This window comes from Ascaphus truei, chromosome 3 (genome assembly GCF_040206685.1).
Source record: "Ascaphus truei isolate aAscTru1 chromosome 3, aAscTru1.hap1, whole genome shotgun sequence".
NCBI lineage: Eukaryota > Metazoa > Chordata > Amphibia > Anura > Ascaphidae > Ascaphus > Ascaphus truei.
The window spans coordinates 323,322,696-323,341,166 of NC_134485.1; the positions used below are offsets into that span (position 1 = coordinate 323,322,696).

Here is an 18,471-nt window from a genome sequence, read left to right on the forward strand (position 1 = left end):
CTGTATTCTTCACCTACAATTCTAACTCCAATATTAACTCCACAGACACTTCATATGTGACACGTATGATGTTACACAGCCATATGGCACAGCCAAGATAGACTCACTTAAATACTCTACATACATTCGCTTCACTAATAATTAAGCATTAATGGACCTGCGATTATTGAACCAACATCATCGCAGAAACGGAAAACCACAGAGAAACTAGCGTGCAAAAACGGCTACGTTTTGCAAGAAAAACACAAGAGTAACTTGGGGGAGAAACGGTATCTCCATCATATTTACATTTGACATTTTTTGGAAAAGTTAGCTTTTTTGAAACGACTTTTTTTTTTGTGAAAGTCCAAAATCCTCCCGTTTTCAAAACGTGCGCAGGTTTCCGTTATAACCCCCGCACCCTCCCAATGAAGGAAAAAACAACAGAATGTAAAAACAGGAGGAGCATTTAATTGTTATAAAAACAATATAGTGACATTTCCCCTCCCCCCCCCCCCCCCACATCTCACATAAAACATACAATAATCACATCAGCAGCAGCAAAAACAACAGGGTCCCCTCAAACCCCATCCACAATAATGACAGATCACTGCAGGGATTGTCCTGTCCTTTCTCTGCCGTGAGACGGCCTGTGATACGACCCACTTGGCAGCAGTACGTGAAACATTGGCCCCTTTTGCTGCTTTAGTGACTTGTAACGTTGCTGGAAGGTATTAGCCCTCCGAAGCTCTGCACGGAGACAATAAACCAGGGTCATTGGCGGCATTTCCAGCCACACATTGCAAAACCATTAAAGCAGCTGGGACAGTTTGGGCCTCATTCATTAAGCGGCAATCTTGCGCATAGCAGAGGCTACGGGGAAACTGGCATTCAACTCAATGCCAATAGGCCAGTATCGCAGCTTGATGAATAATGCCCGTAGTGTCATGTTTTATCAAGGACCCTAGTGGGATTAAGGTGGTGTATGGAGGCAACATGCTAGATGCTCCCCCACCCCTTATTCCTTCCAAATATTCCCCCTTTCTTCAAAATAATAGAACACAATCTCTCCACATTTGGGAATGGGCAGTGAAGGTTAATAAATAAACAAAATATATGAGGCACCTATCCCGCTCAGGGTCCATCAGGATGATGCTTGGTGATGAAGATGCACATACAGCCCAACAAGCCTATTCCACCCGAGACGTAGGACACGGTGCACTAGGTGCTGTTGGATAAGGGGGGTCGGTCTTCACATACTACTGCCATGTAGAGAGGTCTCATGGATCCCAGTGCCACCCACAATCAGCACACTATGGGGGAAGGGTCACAGTATGTGCAGGGAAAATCTGGAGAGACAAGCCAGTGTCCCAAGGGGAAGACACAGAGGGGACTGGAAGATTGCAGAAGGATTAGACAGGGGAGGTTGGTTAAGGAGGGGTAAAAAAATAAAATTAAAATAAATCTCACAGGTCATCCTAATTTTGTACATGAAGTAAAAATGATAAAATCATACCTGAGTTTAAATAGAGGAATCAGCTTCTAGATCATGTAACTAGGAAAATTACAAGTATTGCTATTGACTTGGTCATACCCAAAATCATGTACCAAGTAACCCAAGGACAACGGTCCCCCGAATCACTAGGGCTACTTGGATGATAAAAAAGGGTAGGCGTATGTGCAAATGAACAACTTTACTGCCCAGAAGGGTCAGCCAGCTAGAGATACTGCTTATATGCATGGGAGCCAAGAAGGTCAGTGCAACAAGGCTACTGAGCCAGTATCCACACATTAGCCTTATTTAATATACTGAGAAGCCACTTCCCTGTTCTGGGAGGACTTCAATGGAGTTGCTCTCTTCTCCAGAATTGGGAAGCAGCTTATTGAGTATGCGCTGAAGTATTCCTCGTGGTGGAGAGGGTTTTAGTCTCATTCTTTTAAACAGAACAGAATTATCCTCCAGCATGGGGAATATGGCTTCATATCATATTGAATAGGGACTTTAGAGACGAGTACTGCTGCTTCCATCCCAGAGGAGGCTGCACACAATATAATACACAGTGATGGGGCAGTGACTTAGCTTCTGTATTGGAAGTGTTCTCAATAAGGAACAGTTTGAAGTAGCCGATCTCATTGCATTACACACCTCTGCGCTACAACCGTTCAAATAACACTCGCGCGTGCAGAGTGAAAACATAGTGTCCACACTAGCACGGCTATTCAAGCCCCAGCGTCGCGTTTCACGCTTTCTATATTTTAACACATTCAAAATGCCAGAGAACTCCCTCTGCAACAGAGGTTTAAGGAGAAACGTAAAATCAAAGTAATAACTTAGAGGCAATGAAAATTGCCCAGACCAAACGCGATAAAAAAAACGTTATGTCCAGTTTAGAGATAAGCAGATAAAAGCAGCGGGAGCGGGATCCTCCCAGCAGACGCAGACAAAACATTACAATCGTGGATCGACAATCAATCCTACCCCCGTGTTTGTGACACAGCCCCTCCGCGGTCAGACACGTGTGCAGTGACAGACACACATACAGGACAGAGGGAAACACACACACACAAACGCACACACAAACGCACACACAAACACACACACAAACACACTTAATAGATGTATAAAAAAAAAATACAAATTAAAAAATGACAACTGTTCAAATCCCGTGGTGCTGCGGCCCCCTCCGTGAGGAGCACCGGAGTTTCAGTTCATGGGCTGCGATATGGTGGCTTGTTATTATTTTTGGCTCCTGCAGGGATCCCAATGTGATGAGAACAAAGGCCCTAAGGTTGGAGTGAGAAGTTCACGTAAACAAGCAGAGACACAGCGGAGGGAGCTTTACCCCGTGGGGGTTTCGCCAGAAAACCCTCTTTTAGATGGTGGTCTTTGTTGTCCGAGAGGAACCTGCAGCAGGGTCCACTGAACACCTTATAAAATTCCCAGCGATGTCATTCCAGACTTATTGTGGAACAAGGGGGGTCCCCAGCACACTCATCATCCGTTCCAGTGCACAGATCCATAAAGAACCACTAGGTCTTTGGAGCTTTGGCTTACTGCAGTCTTCTCATTCCTATCCCTCTCCTGTTTAGCAGCAGAAATGTTATTCCAGCAATGAGTTGGGGAAACACATTCCCCAGCTGCTAGCATTGGCTCAGATGCTTTAAAAAGATGGGCCGTGGTTGCCACCGATTTTCACCCAGTTCCCGAGACTGAAAGAAAATTCTGACCATGTCAATGCTTTTAATCTCGACTTGGCAGAGATGAATAGACAGTGGATGAAGTTCTGCCCGGGGGGTCTCAGTCCAAAGAGGTCCAGACGTGGGACAGGTCTCCTCAACCACATCCTACGGACAATGCAAGACATCCTCTGTGCAGATTGCATCCCTGCATGGTTGGACAGAGAAACTGGAGATACCCTCCATCTCCCAGGCTCTCATGTTGCAAGATGACTCCTTGGAGGAGATGACTCAGACTTTCCCTGGATTGCATGTTCTTTTGACGGAGAGAGGTAATTTGTCTAGTCCTAAAGAAGAAGAGGTGAAAATCATCAGGCTGTGTCTGTGATAATATACACATACATATTGACCTTAACTGAAGACCACTTTTGCGTCATCTAGTCACATTTTTCCATTCTTACTGTAAAACCAGACAACGTGGAGCTGGTCTTTGACTTTACGTCCTCATACCCATCATAAAAGTTAATCAGTTTCGACTATTTCCTTGCAATACCGCCACCTACAGGCTGCTTCTTACGGAGCAGCCACGATTATTGTTAGGGTTCCAACGCCAGTTCATATCACATACATACACATACATACATACACACATACATACATATACACCATACGATACCGGTTGCAATACGACATCAAGGGACAGCACGCAGGTAAGTAAATCAAAAATGCTCTATATTTGATAGAAGACACAAAAAACGACGTTTCGGTCCCCCAGTGGCAGAACATTTTTGATTTACTTACCTGCGTGCTGTCCCTTGATGTCGTGTTGCAACCGGTATCGTATGGTCTGTTATTGCTTTATTGGGATAAGCACCAAAACTTATTTACTTGCATATGGTGTGCCAGCTGTGCATTGGATTATATATATATATATATTACATACATACCTTAATCTTATGTACTTAAAAATTACAAGTCTATGTAACTGCACCCTCTGTCCCAAGTACAGAGATGCATTCACAAGTACAGTGAAGTTAGCATAAAATGAGTAGGGGGGACACGATTGACATTTTGACATACCACAAGATTGACATCACTAAAATAAAGAAGGAAACAGAGGAATTTCACCAAACTACCCTGATACGCATTTAACACAGTCTTTGAAGGTAAATTGACCGCTCGTTTCACTGTGTCCAGAGCTTTGTGGACACGGGGCAATAACAGGAAGTGGGGCAATAACAGGAAGTGGGGCAATAACAGGAAGTGGGGCAATAACAGGAAGTGGGGCAATAACAGGAAGTGGGGCAATGTTTATTGTACACATGGGAAGCCCCTCGGGTGAAGGTGAGGAGTACAAGTCCAACCTCAAATGCCTGCAAAAACGACACACTCCCCACAGGAAACAAGTGTATATTATGTGGGACGTAACATTTTGGACGTGGCGTTAACCACACTCCTGCTTGGGCGGTTTCCCTATGAGCCACTGCACTTATGTAATAGTACAGTAATAAGAAATCATAACGCTATAGGCAGGAACGCAGAACGACGGGATGCTCTTACCAAACGCACGCATTAGCTCAGCTTGCACAGCCCAGGTAAACTTCTTGACGAGGCAAAGTGTGGTCAGGCCAGCAAACAGCATGTTATACAGGAAGATCAGGTAAAAGTTCCCCAGCCAGTTGAAGCGTCCAAAGTCCCCAAGAAGATCGAATCTGGTTATTCCTACATGCAAAGAGCAGGCAGCAATGAGTCTAACTGTACATGGCTTTAGTGAGGAGCAAGGGACTGTAGCACCGCCTTGTGGCAGAGCAGAGGTATGGCAAGTCCCATCAGCAAACCAACTGAAGGGCCTGTCACGTCTAACAAAACACTGCAAATTATTTTACGCAGAAGCATTTCTTGCAAACACTCAACATTTTTCGATTTACATCGTAAAGAAAAAAAACCTAAGTATGCTACGCTGCGATGATTTGCAGGTCACACGCGGCTGGGGGAAGGGGAGAGGTCAGATACTTTAGTCTAAATCTTGTTTCCTTTACCCTGCACATGATTAAACTCACCCAGCGTCCTTGAGAAGACTGGGAGAGCGGAGCTGAGGACGAGCAGAGAGACACAGTTCCCAATGATCTAACAGAGAGAGAAAGAGAGACTGGTGGAATCGTGCCGACAGGAGACTGCTCTAGAGAATTGGCTCTTCACAGAACCACCGAGCACATCACAACCACCATCTGAAATAAGGAGGAACCCCGGTGCCCTGGACACGGCTCTTACTTTGGTCATGGTTGTGTCATGTTTCTGGGGCAGGAGACTCATGAAGAAAGGAGAACTGTAAAATCCCACTACAGAGGCCGCCATCAGGTAGCTGGACCAGTGTCAAGGATCATTTATAATTCCTTACTGTTGTATAGATGCATGCAGATACCCAAACTGGCTGATGTTACACAGAGTCTTCTAATATGCCTTCCGACCATTCCTCCATACAAGTCTTCCATGCCGGCAGCATGTTTCTCCATCAACAATTCCCCACTCTTGGACAACTGCAGTGACCCATTAAGCCCTGGCAGAGCGCCGCCCCATTAAGCCATTGGGCACGCTGGCAGAGTGCCGCCCCATTAAGCCCTTGGGCACACTGGCAGAGTGCCGCCCATTAAGCCCTTGGGCACACTTGCAGAGTGCCGCCCCATTAAGCCCATGGGCCCAGTGGCAGAGTGCCTCCCATTAAGCCCTTGGGCACACTGGCAGAGTGCCGCCCATTAAGCCCTTGGGCACACTGGCAGAGTGCCGCCCCATTAAGCCCATGGGCCCAGTGGCAGAGTGCCTCCCATTAAGCCCTTGGGCACACTGGCAGAGTGCCGCCCCATTAAGCCCTTGAGCACACTGGCAGAGTGCCGCCCATTAAGCCCTTGGGCACACACCCGTATTACTCTTGTAAATACTGCGAGAACGTTACTCTGGGTAACTTTGAAGGATACAATATAAGGACGACCTGAACAGCTGCTCCAAACGAACCAAAGATGGAGAACGAAACCTTCCCGAGCCGAGAGTCCTGCACAACAAACAGCAACAAGTTACCCTTCTGTGCATCTGCAAAGAGGCTTCGTAGAAAGAGGCCCTGGTATTCTGGCTGTCTAGGACACATGCACCACATAGGCAGGTTACAACCGAAACATTTTACGTATACTTCTTTCTTGTTTAGGTATTCTTCTAGTATGCATTTCATTCAAAATTCTTTACGTTCCCCCCTTCCCCCTCCAATCAGGTGTGTAGTATTAGAGAATACTTGCTAAATATGCTAAATAGTGCTTCACAACCAACAGGCTTGGTTTTCGTATATCCTTTATAGTGGTAAAATTTTATAGGCGCCCACGGAACTATTCCCTGTCCATACTGTTTTCCTGACCAGGGGGTCAGGCTTTGTGTCCTAGGCAGCCCCTTATGTATAGTTTTAATTAATATATAAGGTAATAGTTACTACACCACACACATTGCGGTTAGCGCTACCTGTTTTGTTGTTTATTAGAGAATACTTACTGCATTTATTTCACATTTTTTCCATCCCTTATGCTCTTTTTTTAATGAGTTTGAATGTATTAAGCTTCCTTGGGTTGTTATAGCAACTATTTAGGAAGTCGCAACCCTTCCTCCTGTCAAATAGGCAGCCATATTGGGGTGCCCTGGGAAGCCGGATCTTTGCCGAGCGATCATGGGAGAAAGGGTCAATCGGCAGCTTAGATAATTGCACTGGCGTCAAGGTCGAAAGAACGGCTGCATTTATTCAAACAAAAACATTGAGAAAGAGGAGCCGCCCCTTTAAGGTAGAGCAGGGGGCGGCCATGATGTTGCCACTTTGGTGAGGTGATTTACGTTAGAGAAAGCGTCAGGCTTTATAGACTTCAATGTATGTTCACAAAACTAGCTTCCCGACACCTACATAGAGTTAAATGTGGCTAAAGTATCTGGCAGAATAGATCCTTCCAACACGCATACATCACTGCTAAAGAAACCTAGTCTTAAATAATACATTTATATTAAAAGCAGCAATTTCACCTCATTTGTATAATACAAATATAAATGTTAAAAAAAAATAATCATTGGAAACAGGGGGGGGGGGGGTCCTTCGAAGCTAAATCGCAATATTTTTAGCTCCGGTGACCGAGATACTTATCGATTCAGTTGCTGGTATTTCTGCATGGATTTCCAAAGCTAGTCATCCAATAGGAAGCTGCCACGCCATCTCCCGATGGCGGTGCGGCTTCCTCTGGGGCTTTAACTCCAAATTTGGGAAATCAAAATGGCTGCCAAACAGCGGCAACTAAACAAGGTATGTATCTTGGGAGCCAAGGCGTTCCCGGAGCTAAATATAGCCCAGTTTAGTTACCGAGGACCTCTCGGCACGAATTCTGTAACCAACAAAAGCCTATGGGAGGTGGGCGATACGAGATATGGGGGGGGGAGGGAAGTGTGGTTTTAAAAACACAACCTTTTACACACGCCCTCTTGCTGTAATCACAGGAACCGTTGCACAGCAGAGAGAACCATGAAGTCCATTACTTGGTATAATTTACCTTGATTATTTTATTCCTATATAAGCCTTCTTTGATATATTAAACACACAAACCTTGCATGAAAACATGCAGATCGCCATTTTCCGTAATGGAGCGTGTAGTCTGCCTTTAACCCGTTCCTCACTTAGGCCTCGGCTATAGTGTGAGCGGGCGTGCGCTCCTCGGCGCAGCGCACGCTCGCCTGCAGCAAGAGACATTTCCTGTCCTGCAGGCAGAGGCGACGGGGAGGCGTGTCGGGGAGGCGCGGCCGTGACGTCACGGAGCTGGTTCGCCCTCATTGAGCCAATCGCTCACGTGACCTGGCCGTCGCCAGACAGAACAGCAACACGTTGCTCTGGCCCGCATGGCAACGCAAGGGTTACAGTTTTCCGATTCAGAGTGGGACTCCTACCTGCATCCCCTTCGGCATGGCGGCTTCATCAATGAGAAGCTCGAGGACGTGGAAGCAGACGATCAGCACAGAGATCACCTTGGAGAGACAGGCAAACAGGAGGTTAGAGACCAGTCCACAAACCGTGCAGACGTGAGCCAGCCCCCGGCAATAAGGCACTTACCGTGAGGGCGAGAAGAAGCAGCATCGCCAGGGGGTACACCAGGTTCCTCTGCCAGGGTGACGCTCTTCTCCTCATCTCTTTAGGAGAGACAGACATATGAGAATCAGGAGCAGCTCACTCGCAACAAAAAAAGATACATAGGGCAGACAGTCACTGCGGAAATGAGGGCGCTGTAGTGGAAAGCCCAGTGTTTTTACAGACGAACACGTCTCAACGAAGAAAGAATCAGCGGGCACCGTTATGCAAAAATATAAGGCTGGACTGTGCTATAGTGAAAAAGTATATTTTATTGGGTCATGAAAAAAAAATGGATAAAAAAAAGGGGGATGTCCCCCTGTCACTCTAAGTGCTCGCTGATTCTTTCTTCGTTGAGAGGTGTTCGTCTGCTCGATTATACAGCCAGGAGCACCCTACCCGGACGGAGTTATGGAATGCAGTTAGTGACTATTCATTATCAGTACTGGAGCTGCCCCAGGTGAATCGGCTACATATATATGCGGGATTGTACATGCAGGGGTCCGGTGTTGGTTGAGAGACCGCCCCCGGTCATCCCTTCTCCTTCGCTAAGCCACTTCCCTCATTAGGACGTCAAGGTGTTCGTCACAAGCTTTGTTTGTTCACTCATCTATATCACTGCTTTTACTCCTTGATAGCCGGATATATTTGCAAAATACCATATATTATTGGAATATCAACTCTGTAGCGCTTGTCATTTTGGGGAGACCGTTCACCCCAGCTTCCTCACCAGTGTTTTTAAACAGGGGTTCCCCGGGCATCCCTGAAGGTTTCTCTGCAATGTTCAGGTCATTTGAAAACTGTAGCAAATATAGAAGAATTTACAATGCATCTGATCACAGACGCGCTATTAGAGAGGGTTGGGGTTCCTTACAATGCATCTGATCTCAGACGCGCTATTAGAGAGGGTTGGGGTTCCTTACAATGCATCTGATCTCAGACGCACTATTAGAGAGGGTTGGGGTTCCTTACAATGCATCTGATCTCAGACGCGCTATTAGAGTTGGGGTTCTGCAGAATTTAACAATATAATTATCGTGTTCCTAAACCAAAAAAGGTTGAAAACCACTGGTCTACTCTTCAACTTACTCTGCCTCAGGTAAACAATAAGATTGCAAGTTCTTTGGGGCAGAGGCTCCTTTACCTTGCATTGTTCTATGTTCAGCGCTGCATATACATTCCACAGTAGAATACATGGATACCAGACACCCACACCATCCACAGTTCCAGAGTTACCATTTCATATTGGCGCACAGATTTTTGTGCATACAAATACTGCAGTGCAGGTCCTTTTGGCAATGAAGAACGAACCTTTTTATGGCCATTCCTGCTTTTATCAAACATTGAGGGATGAAGGGCTGAACAGATTCGCAGCCGAGAGGTTTCAATTTCATATTCTTCTGAAACAAGCGGTAGAAAACCCCACTATGTCCCATCCCGCCCCTGCTCCTTCCCACTGGCAGCTCCTTACCTAGCGTTACTCTGTGGCTCTGTATGGCCAGCAGTCGTTTATGCAGGGCCGCCATGTTGAAGTTCAGCCAGCAGGATGCTTTAGCTAGAAATGAGGATCACAAAACAGCGGTGAGGGGAAAGTGCATCAGGGTGAACAGGGAGCAAGGACCAGCACCAGGAGAGTCACTCACTGGATATCTTGCGGGATACAGCAGCTTCCTCAAACGCGGTGCAGCTCAGCTGTTCCTCTAGGTTCTCCAGCAGCTGCAGAGACAGCGACAAGTGAGCCCCTGCACACCCCGCTCAGCCACACCCTCACCAACTTTACACAGGGATCACACCGGTTTCTGGGCCGAGTGACACTTACCCGAGGTTTGACCAGCAGCTTCCCAGTGACGGAGAACATTCGGGACAGGCCGAAGGGAGTGCACACTGCGGGGAAGTAACAATACACAGATATCAGCTACCGAGGAAAGATCATATGCAGAGAAGAGGGTGAAAAGGGGAGCGGGAGGTAAAGGTGTTAGACACAAAACATGGGGGGGAAAGGCTAAGGAGGAGATGTAGGTTAGGAAGTGATGAAAAGAAAAAAAAAAGACAAAAATAAATAAAGGAGAAGGGTGTATTTCACTCAAAAAATGAGATATGGTCACAAGGACATTCCACAAAATTATTTTTGTATTTTCTTTTTCATGGGAAACACAATGTTTCGGAGGTCGCAGCCCCTTCGTCCGGTGCAGTGAAATGTCCCTGTGACCAATTTCTTTCTTAGTACAAAGCAACGAAACTTTTTTTCTTAACTAAATTGGGATGGTGAAGAACTCCCATCTTGTTGGACCGCACCGCATGCTCAAGCAAGACTCCATTTTGTGTAAATAACACACTGTCAGCCAAACACACACACACAAATTCCAGTTCAGTTACATTATTATATTGTAATTAGGTGTGTAAAAACAAGATGCCACACATGATATTCTGATTTATAACGATTCTTTTCCCGTACAAATTATATTGCACACATGAAATTATTCTAGTGGTGAATTGGTATCTTCTGTAGTTCTCCTTACAAGTGAAGTATTTTATAATGGGATTACAGCGGTGTTAGGATTTTCTGAGCAAGGGGAGCCCTGCGGGTAACATATGAGTGGCCATTGACAACTAATGATACGCTGAGGTAATCAAAACAGATAATATAAATGTATTCTCTTGTATGGAGGATAGGCAGTTCCTTACAGATATGAGTTTTAAGGTGTAGGACATATGTATACCTTATTTGGTAATAGTATTAGTAGAAGGAAAGGCCGACTAGGGAATTTTGTCTGGATAAATATCCGGCAGTGTTTAGTTAGTTAGAAGAGAGGGATTACACCAAGAACGAGATAGATGGGTTAACATCCGGAAAGAAGAAGATATCACCAAAGTCAGTCAGACAGAGGGTTTACAACGAGGAACAGAATAATTATACAACCATCTTTGAAGATATTAGAACTTATTTCACCACCATTTCTGTATGCAAGTATTTATCTTCAGAATAAACATTTCTTGTTATGTGTTAAAACCAGAATGCAGAGTTCTGCTATGCTGGAGTGATTATAAAAGCGACACAAGGCTAGGCATAAGGATATACACACACACACACACCAAGAGAGAGAAAGAGTAGCCTGACCTGATGTGACGTGTGTTACACAAGTGTGGACATTTATATTTAACAGGCTTTCCGGTAATTGGCTGTGGGGGGATTCAGCTAAACACCAGTGACACCAGATTTAGCGTATTAGACATACGATCAAACAGCTGAAACAATTACACGAAGAGTCAGGTCGGGACTCATCTCCCCTCAGAGGGAACGGCCTGTGCAGATTGTGCTTCTAGTGCCCTTGTCTAGCAGGCGGCAGTAATGGGAGTAATGGGAGTAATGGGAGTAATGGGAGTAATGGGAGTTTTCCACATTAAACTTACACAAAAGCAGCACGACTCCAAAGAGGGAGATGCCAGAGTAGAGGTACGGTAGATAGTATTCCCACAGGTCTGCAGAGAAAAGAGCGACAGCATTTGATTAGGACTGTCCAGCAGGACACACAGGTGTACGGCCATCGCTCACTCCATCATGCCTCCTTCGTTATAGGACACCACAATGTCACATTACTTTCCTCATCATTGGATGCACAGCACTCGCCCCCTTTTGCGGTCTTGGGCGCACAGCTATCTCTCTGCATCACACAGCTACAGGACACTGTGTGCCTCCCATTTCATAGGTAGTATCTCTCGCTGTACCCCTCTTTAATTATAGAAGCATGGCTATTTTTCATTCTGCTCCTCCTTTGAAAAGGACAACCAACCATCTCTCCCCGTGCTGCACTCTCGTAAAAGGATGCACAGCTCTCTCTCACGGCCACTCTTCTCTTCCCCCTCGAACATATGGACACCTTACTCTCTCTCTGTCACTCTTCTCCTCTTCCACCTCACTCTCAGTCAGTTACTCAGCTCCTTTACCCCTTGGACACCTCACTCATGGTCACACTGCTCCTCTTCCCCTCTAACACACACCTCACTCTCTCGAAGGAGATCTGGATTTCATACCGTAAAGAGATTCACGGCTGGCAGCATCGTCATCTATTATTGCAGAGGCGACCCAGACAATGCCAAGGACAAGCAGGGTGAGAAGCAGCAGAACCACTGAGGTCTCGTAAACCCGGGACATGACTCCCTACAGAGAGGACAACAATATGAGCAAACTGACAATGGGCAAGGACCATGGGGCTTCTAAACCCCAAACACCCGTTTTATGTTAAAGGGCCAGACCATTAAATATGTCACTTTTTGGTTTCTGTGGAAATGTTTTTTTAGCCGTTTTATTGGCACAAGAAGGGAGTGCACCATTAAACTTGTCAAGCTTGCTTCCTGCACACAGGACACCTCACATTGGCAATCCTCTCCCGTACAGCACAGCTATTTGTACCTTTTTTGATCCAGCAAAGCCTTCTGCCTCAGTGAAGAGATATGCGAATGGCATCAAGAAAACCAGCGACAGGTTGGAGAAGAGGAAAACCAGGTTCCAAAGGCCTAGAGGAGAAATGAGACACAGTCATCCAGAGATGTGTGTGTGTGTGTGTGCGCGCATGTATAGATCTATATCCGTGTGTACGCGTATATATCTATATCTTTGTGTATTTGTGTGCGTGCGTATCTTTATCTGCATGTGTGTGAATGTATAGATCTAGATGTGTGTGCGTATATATACGCGTGTTTGACTGGCTTTGCTTCTAATCCCATGCTGTGCTTAAAAGCTGTGCGGACAGCAGAGCATTTGCTTATAAAGGTTCCATGTAAAAATGGATTTCAGGCAAAAGGTGACACATTGTGCGCTCATTTGCATGTCAAATACCAGAATTCCTTGCTGCAGTGGAGGCACTGTACGCTAGGTGATAATGGTGAAAGGCAGGGTTGCTTACCTGTCTGAGACATGTGAATGTGCTCACAAGTGATATTCTTTAATGGAGATAGAGATACATATATATTAAAAAAAGAATATTAAAGCTAGTCTAACACGGTACTGATACCTATACATACATACCGATATAGATATCTATCGATATCTATATCACCACCGTCAAGTTCTATGTACTAGTATGGGGTGAACAGGGAAGGTAGCACCAAGAGGTGTGTAAATAGCAATGGACATAGAGAGATAAAGACCAATATGACTACATGGCAAGGGGCAGGCACCAGAAGTCTAGGGCCCACATTTGAGTATTCAACAAAGGGCAAGCATGGGAAACACAGGGAAACTATATGGGGTAGTGCTAAAGAGACCCAGTGTGGTGTATTTGAGACCTTCAACAAGTCATTTTATATATGGTGCTTGAGAGAATACCTGAGCTCACAATCTACTGTTGCCATGCTAGAGGCACACCACAAAATAAATTACAAATAGATATATTAAATGGCAGCCTCCCTAACTGGTATATTCAGAAATATAACTAATAAGATTTAAAGATAGCATCAGTATATAAGCAGAGCCGCACACACTATTTTTTATGACACGAGCCTCGATGCCTTCTGATCTGAGGCCCGTGTGCATGATGTGACTTGCCCTCGGTCACACACAGCCGACACAGAAGTGAATGAACCCAAACCAAACGCACAAAATGCATCACTGTCCCCACTAGGCCGCCCCTACCGCTGGGATTCCAGCATGCTCCACAGCAGCAAGAAGCAGCACATGGGCTGGGGTAGTGTTTTACCAGAGAGAACGTACCGTGGATGAGGGAACCATTGAGCCACTGGATGTAGTAATTGTGAGGCATGGACAGCAGAACCTCGTTACTGATGATTGAGAAGGGGAGGAGCAGCACAGCCCCCACGGACACTGCCAGCGTGAAGGTGCACATCCAGAGCCTGCAGCACAGAATACATAGGTAGAAGGCTTCAGTAACGTTCACGCGACACCGCGGCCCTGCCTTAGTCCGCTTATGCACCCGTCCGCTGACAGAGGGGCCTGCCCACTGGCAATGAAAGTGTTAATTACACATTCGTATGCGGGATGTGATCCCGGTATTCAGGGCTCAGCTATCCTGGAAACATATATGTGGATATACACCAAATCACAGCAGTAGATAATCCAGACACACGAGCATAAATGAAAGCTATATGAGACTCACTATAATATTATGAAACAAGGAAGTGTACTAGTAATGCTGGAGGGATAACACAGATCTCCATATATACCATAAAGGTGCTGTATAACCCCCCAGTAAAACAATTGCTTCCATCGCTGTGCTCCGCCACCGGACCCCACGGGACCACACTTTCTCTTAATTACACATTCCTTTTTGTTTAGTTTCCTTGTTGCTGTGAAAAATGACCACGTGCCCCACGACAGGTCGCCCTGCCCCAGCAGAACTAGACGGGTTAGTTATGACTCAATGCCCTGTAGCAGCCCTGCTCCTTCCAGCGTCATGCATGACATCACATATCAAAAATGGTTGCCGGCTGAGATGGGCGTAGCCTGTTTTTAGGTCATACACGAGCTACCTTCTTGTTATTTACATACATTATTAGAGGTGAAAGGGTCAGATGTACCTGATTGACGCAGTTTGATAGCTTCTGTATATTATTGCTACTTGTACAAATAAAAGATGTAGGCTACACACGCCCTCTATGTACACAGCACTTCACAGCAGTAATACACGCGACAAGATAACTTTATTTATATAGCGCTTTCCTCCCAATGGGGCTCAAAGCACTTCACAGTTACAAGAAGGTAAAAAGAAGAAAACATTTAAGGTTATAAGAAACCAAACACAAGGAAAGATACAATACAGGATTGGACGGTACTGTAGTTATTAAATGCCGAACAGGTTGTGGTTCATTAATTAAATGCCTGGGTAAACAGGTAGGTTTGAGCCTGTTTTTATAAATTTCCAGCGGGGGCCAATTGAACTGTATGAGAGACTGTTCCAAAGAGTGATAGCAGCGTGGCTAAAAGCTCGGGCCCCAAAGCAAGTCCAGGAGATTCTGGGAACTGTTAGGAGTTCTTCATCTGCAGATTGAAGTGAGCGAGTGGGAGTGTAGGGAACTAGAAGCTCTGTCAGATATCTGGGAGCCTGGTCATGTAATGCTTTGAATGTCAGCAAGCCAATCTTGAAATGAATTTGCCATTTTACAAGCAGCCAGTGCAGAGTACGGAGAACAGGTGTCATGTGCCAATATAAATGAGAATAAGCGCTGCAGAAAAAAGTGGACATTAGGAAAAGAAGCCCTTGCCCGAAGAGCTTACAATCTAAGTAGGGAGAAACTGAGAAACAGTAAGTGTGTACTACTTTACTTACATTAGGATCTACAGCCATAAATACAAGTATATATAGTCATCACTTCCCCCAGCTGCCCCCATGAACTATGTATATGGAATTGCTAAAAATTCTATGGGATATTTAGCCTATGTCCAGTCAACGTTAAACAAAAAAAATACTTAATGTATGACCTAAAAACAGCTGCACACAGATTTTCCCAATACATGCAGTACCCATCATGACCACCGAGTGTCACCTGTGCAGAGCATGCAGAACAATATCATAAACAGGATGTCAGCCGGCTTTACCTGCACAGGAAATGACCCATATCCACCTGCACAGGAAATGACCCATATCCACCGTTCCATAGGAAGTCAGAAAATACCCCAAACAAAAAAAACACTATGTACACACACAAGAGGCAGATTGCATTATTTGGTGTATGTTATAAAAATAAATTAAAAAAAAACACACACCACCACCAACCTCCTCCTCTTCCTCTTTGGGGTTATACCCGTGTAGTGGAACAACAGCTGCACCGCGTGCAAGTGGCCTTATGCAAATCCTCCGAATTTCTCCAAGGCGGCCACACCAGTGACTTATGACAGACACTGAACATATCGGCACTTTCGCTAGTTCTCTCTCCCGGAGATGGGGGGTGAACACGATGTATTGTATTGTATGTCTTTATTTATATAGCGCCATAAATGTACATAGCGCTTCACAGTAGTAATACATGTTCTAATTATATAAATAACAAATCATATAAATAACAGATCATGGGAATAAGTGCTTCAGACATAAAAGTAACATTAAGGAAGAGGAGTCCCTGCCCCGAGGAGCTTACAATCTAATTGGTAGATAGGGGGACATAGAGACAGTAGGAGGGAGTTCTGGTAAGTGCGTCTGCAGGGGGCCAAGCTTTATGTATCATGTGTCCAGGATTATCCACAGTGCTATTCATATGCTGTGTGACAGAGAGAAGGACCCTCGTCTTATGTTAGTGGAATCACATGCTCGTAACCCTTCAAGTAGGGACGCTTACAGCATCGTAAAGGCCAAGAGGTTATAATGAATAAATATATATATTTTTTTTTTTATGACCTTTTTCAGTTATTTGTAGTGGGAGGAGGGAGTTCCTTTCTATAAAAGAATTTCTGTTACAAGGGGAGAAAGGCACACATCCAATATACTCATATGAGACCAGATTACATGGCTCTTCTAAGGACCTCTTGTGAACACCACTCTCCTGGGAATCCCTTTCTGTAGTCTCACCTTGGTTTCTTTATCAATGTAATGTTAGCAACAGCCTTGTCTCCCTACACTTCAGGCAGCTCCTCAAACTAATCCCCAGAAGCAGCATTAACTGGCTGAACCTGTCCTCCTCCTGTCTCCTCTCCCTGCAGAAATAGAATCATTCCTTGCATATGAAACCTGCCGTCTGTCTCACTTCTACCTCATGTTACTTTGCACTAGTGGCCAGATCACAAAGCATGGATAATATTATTGTAATGTATCTTTAAAGTGCTGACATTCAGCAGGACAGTACAATAGGGGCGAGAAGAAAAAAAACATAAAAATTACTACCATACACTAGCATTTTCAGAAGAGGTGAGTAGTTACACAAGGTGCGTGTGTAATTAATATATAATAGCCGTGTTAGCCCAGTTGCGATAGTGCAGAATAAATGTGTTCCTCAGTATTGGGTGATACCTTTTTTATTTGGACTAACAATTTATGTCATAGGACAAGCTATCAGGAGTTCTCCTCTCTTCCTCAGGTCAGCAATACTGATTTGCAAAGGAATCTATGGCTAAAACAGTGTAAGGAAGAGCAAAAAAACAAACAAAAAAAAAACACAGATGTACTGTAGATAAGGTGAGGTGAAAAAATGTTTGAAGCCATGGAAGGGTGACAAGGAACAGCATGGAGGGGGAGGTGTGGATAAGAAGAGAGACATGCAGGATAACTACAAACAATTCTGATAATGTGTGAGAAACCCCATATCCGCATTAAGTCCTTTTGTTTTGGTGTCAAAGAGTCTTATCATTCTGAGCTCAAATGTTTTCCGTTCTTGGGTGCGTTTAAACATTCCATTGAGGATTTTGATTTTTAAATCATTTATGGAATGACCTGGTAGTGAGAAATGATGTCCCACTGGTGAGCAGTATCTTCCTTCTTCGGGGTGGGGTATAGTGTCTGTGCATATTCATTCTGCCTTTAAGTTTTTGGCTGGTTTCCCCAATGTAGCATCCTTGGTCACATTTGTTGCAATGAATCATATAAACCACGTTCCTGGATGTGCAGCTGTATGATCCTTTAACATTGAGTGTTACATTGTTGTGACGGGCTGTGGGATCTTGGCATATATGTTTGCAGAGTTTACAACGTGTGTTGTTGCACTGTTTTGTGCCATTATCAGTGTTTAAGTTCGTTGTTAAGTTTTGTTAACTAATTTCTGTTGGAGGTTTTGTGGTTGCCGAAACGCAAGAATGGGAGGTTTGGGAAAGATTTATTTTAATGTCACATCCTCTGCCAGCATGGGTTTTAGATCTTTGATTATTTTTCGTATTCCCTCTAGGGTAGAGTTGTATGTGGCCACTAGTGGTATGCGTGTGGTAGGTTCTCTCTGTCTATTGTAGTAGACGTTCTTGTGGGGCTTTTAGTGCAGATGTAATAGTTCTGGCAATGGTCTTTGGTTTGTATCCCTTCTGTCTGAACGATTCGATAAGGGTTGAGAGATGCCTGTTTCTGTCTTCAGTGTCAGAGCATATGCGGTGGAATCTTATAGCCTGGCTGTGTATGATACAAAACAAGGTAGGAGTGGGATGGAAGCTGGAGTTGTGGAGGTAACTGCATCTGTCTGTTGGTTTCTTGTATACAGATGTGTAGTTTGCCATCTTTCAGTGTTACTGTTGTGTCTAGAAAGTTTACTAG

General features: G+C 44.9%; 1 protein-coding gene across 2 annotated transcripts in view; it reads right to left on the bottom strand.

Annotated features, from left to right (window-relative positions):
* Nucleotides 1-493: 493 nt before the first annotated feature.
* Nucleotides 494-18,471, bottom strand: part of LMBR1L (limb development membrane protein 1 like) — a 47,545-nt gene continuing 29,567 nt past the window's right edge. For both annotated transcript variants that reach the window (XM_075591249.1, XM_075591250.1), the window contains exons 4-17: nt 14,001-14,140; nt 12,702-12,805; nt 12,323-12,449; nt 11,702-11,770; nt 10,110-10,174; nt 9,934-10,006; nt 9,762-9,845; nt 8,276-8,352; nt 8,113-8,190; nt 6,129-6,202; nt 5,428-5,518; nt 5,217-5,283; nt 4,717-4,878; nt 494-3,503 (exon numbers count right to left, since the gene is read on the bottom strand). In XM_075591249.1, coding sequence (XP_075447364.1) covers nt 3,448-3,503; nt 4,717-4,878; nt 5,217-5,283; nt 5,428-5,518; nt 6,129-6,202; nt 8,113-8,190; nt 8,276-8,352; nt 9,762-9,845; nt 9,934-10,006; nt 10,110-10,174; nt 11,702-11,770; nt 12,323-12,449; nt 12,702-12,805; nt 14,001-14,140 — 1,267 coding nt within the window. In that variant the 3' untranslated portion in view covers nt 494-3,447. The remainder of the gene's footprint in view (nt 3,504-4,716; nt 4,879-5,216; nt 5,284-5,427; nt 5,519-6,128; nt 6,203-8,112; nt 8,191-8,275; nt 8,353-9,761; nt 9,846-9,933; nt 10,007-10,109; nt 10,175-11,701; nt 11,771-12,322; nt 12,450-12,701; nt 12,806-14,000; nt 14,141-18,471) is intronic.